General features: G+C 33.3%; 1 protein-coding gene across 1 annotated transcript; it reads right to left on the bottom strand.

Annotated features, from left to right (window-relative positions):
• Positions 1 to 4,537: 4,537 nt before the first annotated feature.
• Positions 4,538 to 8,385, bottom strand: LOC135847159 (uncharacterized). The gene is made up of 10 exons (XM_065366595.1): positions 8,131 to 8,385; positions 7,917 to 8,053; positions 7,688 to 7,849; positions 7,374 to 7,609; positions 7,169 to 7,299; positions 6,079 to 7,100; positions 5,908 to 6,005; positions 5,659 to 5,826; positions 5,205 to 5,569; positions 4,538 to 5,129 (listed from the first exon to the last, which is right to left on the bottom strand). The coding sequence occupies exons 2-10, from the start codon at positions 8,012 to 8,014 to the stop codon at positions 4,848 to 4,850; spliced, it is 2,562 nt and encodes an 853-aa protein (XP_065222667.1). The 5' UTR covers positions 8,015 to 8,053; positions 8,131 to 8,385; the 3' UTR covers positions 4,538 to 4,847.
• Between the last annotated feature and the right edge of the window lie 351 nt (positions 8,386 to 8,736).

Raw genomic sequence — 8,736 nt, 5'->3', positions numbered from 1 at the left:
CAAAAACACAAAAATGAAAATTGAAAACCATAAAAAAAACTATACCAAAATTCAATTACAAAAATTGAATTTAAAAACAAAAAAACATAGAAAACTATCAAAAAATATGCAAAAAGAGAAAAATTGAAACCAAAAACTAGAAAACAATGACAAATTCAAAGAAAATCACAAAAAATGACAAAAAATCAAAACTGAAAACCACAAAAAAATACTAAAATTCAATTACAAAAACAGAATTGAAAAACTATGAAAAAAAATTCATAATTTTTCAGGACAAATATTGAAAAAGCACGAAAATTTTTTAAACAAAACTAGAACATTCAAAAACGAAAAATATTCGGTGACAAAAATTAAAAAAGGACAAACAGCAATGAAAAAACACAAAAAAACGTTTACAAAAACACAAAAATGAAAATTGAAAACCATAAAAAAAACTATACCAAAATTCAATTACAAAAATTGAATTTAAAAACAAAAAAACATAGAAAACTATCAAAAAATATGCAAAAAGAGAAAAATTGAAACCAAAAACTAGAAAACAATGACAAATTCAAAGAAAATCACAAAAAATGACAAAAAATCAAAACTGAAAACCACAAAAAAATACTAAAATTCAATTACAAAAACAGAATTGAAAAACTACGAAAAAAAAATCATAATTTTTCAGGACAAATATTGAAAAAGCACGAAAATTTTTTAAACAAAACTAGAACATTCAAAAACGAAAAATATTCGGTGACAAAAATTAAAAAAGGACAAACAGCAATGAAAAAACACAAAAAAACGTTTACAAAAACACAAAAATGAAAATTGAAAACCATAAAAAAAACTATACCAAAATTCAATTACAAAAATTGAATTTAAAAACAAAAAAATATAGAAAACTATCAAAAAATATGCAAAATGAGAAAAATTGAAACCAAATACTAGAAAACAATGACAAATTTAAAGAAAATCACAAAAAATGGCAAAAAATCAAAACTGAAAACCACAAAACAATACATACTCAAATTCAATTACAAAAACAGAATTTAAAAACTACGAAAAAAAATTCATAATTTTTCAGGACAAATATTGAAAAAGCACGAAAATTTTTTAAACAAAACTAGAACATTCAAAAACGAAAAATATTCGGTGACAAAAATTAAAAAAGGACAAACAGCAATGAGAAAGCACAAAAAAACATTTACAAAAATACAAAAATGAAAATTGAAAACCACAAAAAAAACTACACCAAAATTTAATTACAAAAATTGAATTCAAGAACAAAAAATTGAACATATGAGGAGCTTGGAATCAAAACTCACTTTTGCCATCGGACAAAGTTTCGAGAAAATCGACAATAACTGATTTCGCCTAGTGCGTTGATGAAAAAAACGTCGCAAAGTGTGTCGAACTCTTCAGTAAGACTACTAAATAGGATTCCATGAGAAAATTTTTTTTTTCAAGTTGCCATATCGTTGCAGTATGGCTTTCAAGTTTGGCAAAAGTGAGTTTTGATTCCAAGGTGGGGTAATTTTACTTTCTTTTGCAAATATATCGAAAAATAAGCCTCCTAGAAGAAAACTAACGACATTACGTCGATTGGAAATTTAATTCTCTACAATTTTCCTCGATTTAATTTTTCTGTAGAATGCTTCGTTCCGTCTCCAGACAGCTTTAAAAGTTTTGAGCGCTGAATTTTTCCAAAAATTATACTTTCTTTTGCAAATATATAGAAAACTAAGCACCCTAGAAAAAAACTAACGACATTATGTCGATTGGAAATTTAATTCTCTACAATTTTCCTCGACTGCATTTTTCTGTAGAGTATTTTGTTCCGCCTCCATAGAGCTTTAAAAGTTTTGAGCGCTCAATACATCCAATTTTTTACCTCCTCAGTTGCATAACTTCCAAATTCAAAACTACCATTTTCGCTATTTTCACTATCAGAAAATGCTTCCGAAGTTGCAATTGAATCATTTTGGCTTTGTAGACTGCCATGCGACCTTGAAAATACAGTTTTTTTTATAGCTTGGAGTCAAAACTCACTTTTGCCGTGGCAAAAGTGAGTTTTGACTCCAAGGGCACTTTTTAACACGAAATTGTGAAGAACTGGGGCCGAATTCGGAAAAATGGATTCTGTAGGGTGATAGAGAAATTGAAGAAGTATCCGAATCCGCAAAAAAACGCATATCGATTTTTGGTGGCAAAAGTGAGTTTTGATTCCAAGCTCCTCATAAAGAAAACCACCAAAAAATATGCAAAAATGACAAAAATTGAAAGCGAAAACCACACAACAATGACAAATTTAATTACAAAAATGGAATTTAAAAACATGAAAAAAATCATTTCTCTGGACTAGAATTTGAAAAAAAATAAAAAAATGTTAAACAAAACTAGAATTTAAAAACAATGAAAAAGCACAAAAAATATAGAAATTCAACAATGATAGAATCTATCTGTAGACAAAAATTGAAATTGAAAACGACAAAACTGAAAAAAAAATAAAAAAATGTTAAACAAAACTAGAATTTAAAAACAATGAAAAAGCACAAAAAAATATAGAAATTCAACAATGATAGAATCTATCTGTAGACAAAAATTGAAATTGAAAACGACAAAACAAACAATGCTTACCAAAATCTAATTAGGTACAAAAATAGAATGAAAAAAAAAATCATGAGCAAAAATTTTTAAAAAACTAAAAACCATGAAAAAGCATAAAAAATGTTTTATAGTAGAACTCATCAAGTATGAAAAAATCCATCATTTCTTTGGACAAAAATTAAAATTGAAACCCACAAACAATTATAAAAAAATGACAAAAATTGAAAACACACAACAAAAACATATAATACAAAAACTCGAATAAAAAATGTTTACAGAAATAGAACAAAAAATTACAAAAATAGAATTTGGAAAAAAATGTACAAAAATGTACCTAATTTACTAAAAACTACGAAAAATTGAAAATTCATCAGATCAACTCGACCTAATTTCTAGTTTTGATTCTGAACAAAAATACAAAAAAATGGACAAATCAAAATGAATTAAAAATCACGAATAAAAAATGAAAATTTACCAACGACCTCATTTCCAGTTTTGACCAAAATTTAAACTGCGAAAAAAAATTGAAAACTACATCGATCTTATTTACAGTTACGATTCATGGAAACCAACACCAACATGAATAAACGTCATAAATAAAAATCAGAATCATCAACATAGGTTAGTAGGTAGGTACACCTAATTGAATAAAACTTACCCTGCATCAATAATTCTGGACAGTGGACACAGATCAGGAATGTCTAAAAATGAAAATATATGAAAAAAATTTACAATTGAATACTATAGGTATGTACAAACAATTTAAAATGTGATCTGCATAAGCCTGCACTAAATTACCCCTTCAAATTAATTAAAAATGATGTAATGAATAACGGATTCCACAAAGCAAAAATTCAAAGAATAAATATCGCTATCCTATGAACTTACCGCAGGCTGGTACACCTACCATCAAGTATTAGCATGTAAGTATACAGGTAGGTATTCGATTCATGTTCTAGCATCACAATCACAGTATCTAATTATCACAAATTAATTAGCAATTTAAAAAAAAAATAACAAAACTATCAACAAACTACGCGAACCCAACACTAAAAGCAGGCAAACCCTTCCACGACGACGGACGGCTTCAAACTGACCATAGCTAGAGGCGCAGCAGGTGTTGAAAAATTTTCTTCCCCGCCCACAAACCTGTTGGGCGTGAAATTTCAAAATTTACAATGTTATCTTTCAACCCCACCCGGCAGGTGGTTAAATGCGGAATCACGTTCGCAAATTGCCAATCTTCCAAATTCCAGCTGGCAGTGGCAGGTGTTTAATTTAAAAATGCTGAGTCACGTTCGTGTTCTTTTATTACACAACGAAAATTGGGAAAGACCAGATAAGTACTATTTCAACACCTGTTGTCTGAATAGCCATTGTATTCTGTTTACATGAAAGATAAGGGTTGATATTTCAACCACCGCCACAGGCGGCTTGTCTGGATCGCTCGATGGAGTAATAAAATTTTTAACATAATATTAGAATAGGTTGCCTTTGTATAATTTTTTTGGACATGATTTCTGTGGACAGACACCCTGCAGTGAGGCAATTTTATATAATCCTCAGATTGTGAATTCAGATAAGAAGAGTTAATAAATTTTTAGATTAAATTAAATGCCATAATGTTTTCATTGTATAAGCGGGAATGTCACAGAAATATTGAAGAATATTTAATCCAACTCATTGAACAATCACCAAGTTAACGAATCCAATTTACTGAACCACGATTCATGATTCGATTGGATCAACGTTCATTTTTAAAACACCTCTTGAATCAATACTTTGGAATCATAAAACTCGAAGCTTCGTATTTCGAACATGACGATTTCAATATGAACTTTCAATCAATCGAATACGTCCATCTGCATTGAACGTAAGCAGCTCGTTTGTCATACAGAGCTCGCCAATCATTACTCTTCACTGTAAAAAACAAAAACAACAACACCACCACGAAATACTTTCTCTTTTACATTCAATCATGGCACCGGTTCTCAAAGATAACCAGGCCTTCACAAAATTCGAATAAAATTCATTTCTTTAAAGATCGTCATACGTATAAAAGTAAAATCACAATCGTATTCAGTCATGGAGACATGTTTCTCGCCAAAAGAATATTACTTCTTCGACGATAGACTAATAATTATTCAATTCTTAAAAAATTAAACAAAAAAAAACGTTTAAAAAAATGAGAAAAAAATTTAAAGATCATTTGACTATTAAAAATTCGTCGATGAAATTTTTTTTAAAAAAACATCATTTCATCGAACGTCAGTTGGTTTGAGTTGAACTTCATTATCAGCAATGAACATCCGCATGGCTCGATATAACAAATACGTGCCGAGTCTTCGTTTGAGTTTAGAGTTCCAAGAGGCAGCAATGCCATAGTACATTCCAGCTTTTTCGTTTTTCAGTCTAGATACACCGATCGCATCTATCATGGCGGCTTCTCTGGTGTACGCGTCGGCTGGTATGATATTATGGAACACTTGTAGGCAAACGACGCCCAAGCCTTCTTTCCAAATATCTAAAATATGACGTACCTGTCGAAAAAGAACGTCATTAGTATTGAATTGTTACAAATCAGAATTGAAAAAAAAAACTCGAGTTAGAGGTACCTTTAAATTACACCGCTTTCTAGGATACGCTTTGGTCTCCTTCCAGACCAAGAATGCTTCGTGTAAGTGCTCGTAAGGTCTGGCTGCGGTACCTTTACCGACGTAGAAAATAGCGTGAACGAAATCACGCCACACATCGCCTAAATCCATTTGTTCGCATCGAGCTGGCAAATTATCGGAGATACGAGGATCGAGCAGAAGGTACGTAAACGATGTTTTAGCTGTACCGCTACGCCACGAAGATGAGAACGAGTTATCGGCGAAATGGTTCTGGATTTCCGTTTCTAAAACCGACCACTTGGTGATGATTTTCTCCCAGTTGTCATTATCTTCACGTAGCACGTGTTCCAGTTCCGAACTAAATACTGCGAATGATAAAGAAAAGTATAAATATTCGATTATTTTTCTAAAGCTAGTCTGAATCATTTTCGAAAGGAATTCGCCAACTCATTACTTGGTTTCATGGGCGGTGGTTCGAATTCCGGAGTACATTTTCGAATTCGACGAAGTTTCTTCAGATATAATTTCTTCGTTTCGCCTGCCATCGGACCGGGAGTAAAGCCCAACTTTTTCAATTCGGTTCTAATGTAATCAGTATCGTAAGCAGCACTATCAGATGTTTCTGTAAACAAACCGGATTAATTCGGATCAAAAAAAAATACTCTATATGAATCGACATTGCCATCTGGTCTGATAATCTCACCGAGGTCTTCGATACGATGACTGTTGCGAGCTCTTTGCTCATTCTGAGACGTTTTTTCTTTCAAAGGAGTACTCGCGTTCGAATTGGAATTCGAAGAACTGAAACAATAAACGAACTCGATCAAATAACCACATTTTCAATAAATAAAAACGACTCGATGAAAAAATTTACCTAATACATAAAGGTAATCTGGCTTCGACGAATTCGATACCGTCTTCGTCATCGGTGTATTTATACTCGACAGCGAATTTCAAGGGTTGTTTATCGCGAGCTTGAGTATAATAATTGGCAGGAACTCCGTCATTACTAATCAAGGAATTATCTTCGTACGTCAGAGGGGCAGTTTCATCATTACTAATTAAAGTATCTCCGACAGATTTTCTATCCCGAGGTGATATTTCTTTAGTACTCTCCAACGTCTTACTAGGTGCAGTATTCTGCTCACTTTCTAACGATAGTTTCTGAATACCACTAAGCTCTTTACTAAGATCAATTTTCGACTTATCTTCGGCGTCGGATTCGGCGTTAGTGAAATAAACCGACGAATCGGAGTCGTTCAATCGTTTAGGAATACAAGAGCAAGTACTCAAGCAGCCAGACCAAGAAACGTGTTTCTCTTTGATCTGCTGATCAGGTACCGAAGAATCAGGAACGGCAGGAATAGCGTTAGATTTAGTATTATTTTTGGCATTCGATTCTGGGGTGACTTTGGTATCACCGTTTTGACTAGATCCGGTCGCCGATTCGTCTATAAAAGGTACATTAAGGGTATCGAAGAACGACTCTTTGGCTTTACGATCGGAACTGTTTAACGAGTCTTCGCTAAAATCCCCGTTTCCGTTTGGTTCTTTGGTGGTCGACGACTCTTTGACCGATGTTTTCATTTCGATCGTTTCTTTATCCGGCGATGTTTCGTCGCTGGCTGAATGATGTCGGGATACGGCCGAACAACAGATTGAGAATTTGGTGAAATGTTGATTGACTACGGTTTTCTCGTCGTATCGGTTCTCGAAAATTGGATTGTATTCGTATACTCGGCCTTTGGCACGATGAGAGGTTATCTTACGTTTACATTCGTCGGTTAACATCACACCGCAGGCTTGTTCGCACCAGTCGTAGTATTTTGGCCGGATCTTGACCGATGAGATGTTCTCCAGGTCTGATGGATCCGGATCGACGACGGTATTTTTATCCTAAAACATAGCATCGCCATTAACGTCTGATTTTTAACGAAACGTTCATGTGATTCGGTGCATTTTACCTTAAGATTAACGCTAGGCGGCGATGTTTGAGTAGCTACGCTTTGTTTTTCTACGGCAATATCTTTTTTACATCCTTCGCACAGTGGTCGATACTCAGCTTGGATGCCGTCTCCTTGAACGATCACTTTATCTGTACATATTCAACCGACATTAATAATAACTCATTTCGAGATATAAACCGAATAATATCAACGTATATCTTACCTAATTGTATATTATAACTTTTATCGGTAATTTCACTTTTCTTTAATTCGGCTCTTCGATGTATTTCTAACGTTTTCAGTGTCTCCCAAGCGTGTTCTTCGTACGCATAATGAAAAGCATTTTTCTCGGTATCGTCGGTGATCGAAGGATCTCCACCGTACGTTAATAATATCCTCACTATCGTCGGACGATTCCAAACAGCTGCCACGTGAAGAGGTGTAACACCTTCGTTGTCTCTGTACAATAATAAAACGTATAACATCACACATTTCGTTCGACAAAATTATACTCAACCCAAGATGTTGAAATCTTACTTGACATTAGGATCAGCTCCATTTTTCAGCAATAATTTAGTGACCTCTTTGGCGAATAATTCGTTTTCGTGTCCGACAGCTAAATGGAAAGGTGTAATATCGTAATCTGGTATGATAACATTTGGATCGGCGTGTTTATCTCGCAGTAATATGGAAACTTCCCTGTAACGAGTTCACTTTTCGTTAACAAACTACAACGATAATAATTCGAGAGAAATTAAAGACGTACCTCAAATTGCCATCGTCTATAGCGTCGTACAAAGCAGTAGCTAAATACCACTCGCTGGAAAGTTTGGAGAATAGTTGAGGACTATAAACGCTGGTCATTTTCTCGTTACATTACGCATTCATTAAACGATAACCATCCTGAAAAGTGATTCGATGGTAATGAGTGGTTCCATAGACACGTAACTAACATGAATAATATTAATTAAATCAATTACCTGAGCTTTTACACGTAAAATATTGCGCAACGAATCCGGTGTTACGATGTTTCGCCGGAGATCTAATTCACACAGCTGATCACAATTTTTCAAATTATTACTCGTTTAATACAATATTTATAACCAAATGTGAGTAATTAATCGATTATTAATAAGAATGTTGCGTTAAAAATGATTAATTATACATATTTTACGTTATTTTCGAGAGGAAAACGTCAGATTTCTGAATTCTGAGAAAAAATCGTTAAAATGGCGCCGGAAAAAATTTGAATTTTGTTTTTTGGCTTTGGGGTTATGAAGTTTTTAGCGACATCAAATCGAAACACAGAAATAAGTAGGTACTTTGGATAGGTTGAATCAGCCAATCAGAAACGAGGAAATAATTACACGCCAGTGTTGCCACTTATGAGTGTGCAAAAAAAAATTTTTTTCAATTATTTTTATTTTTTTTTTTAAAAAAAGGAGTTTGGGCCTGTGAAACGAAGTATTAGAAGGTGTGGAGTGAAATAATAAGCCAAAATTTAATTGTTACACTTCCCCATTGTCCATTTCAAGCTTTAGAACTCCAAACCTCCCAAAATTCGTCTCCAAAATTTTACAACTGGG

Source organism: Planococcus citri, chromosome 5 (genome assembly GCF_950023065.1).
Source record: "Planococcus citri chromosome 5, ihPlaCitr1.1, whole genome shotgun sequence".
Classification (NCBI taxonomy): Eukaryota; Metazoa; Arthropoda; class Insecta; order Hemiptera; family Pseudococcidae; genus Planococcus; species Planococcus citri.
Note: the sequence above shows the minus strand (reverse complement) of the source record. Positions and strands in the feature narration are given on the sequence as shown.

Excerpts from the sequence above, each read along its gene's own strand:
- LOC135847159 (XM_065366595.1), bottom strand. The coding sequence starts at position 8,014 with ATGACCAGCGTTTATAGTCCTCAACTATTCTCCAAACTTTCCAGCGAG. Across the intron at positions 7,850-7,916 it reads ATAGACGATGGCAATTTGAG|GGAAGTTTCCATATTACTGC; the intron begins GTACGTCTTTAA and ends AACTCGTTACAG. Across the intron at positions 7,101-7,168 it reads CGCCTAGCGTTAATCTTAAG|GATAAAAATACCGTCGTCGA; the intron begins GTAAAATGCACC and ends GCTATGTTTTAG.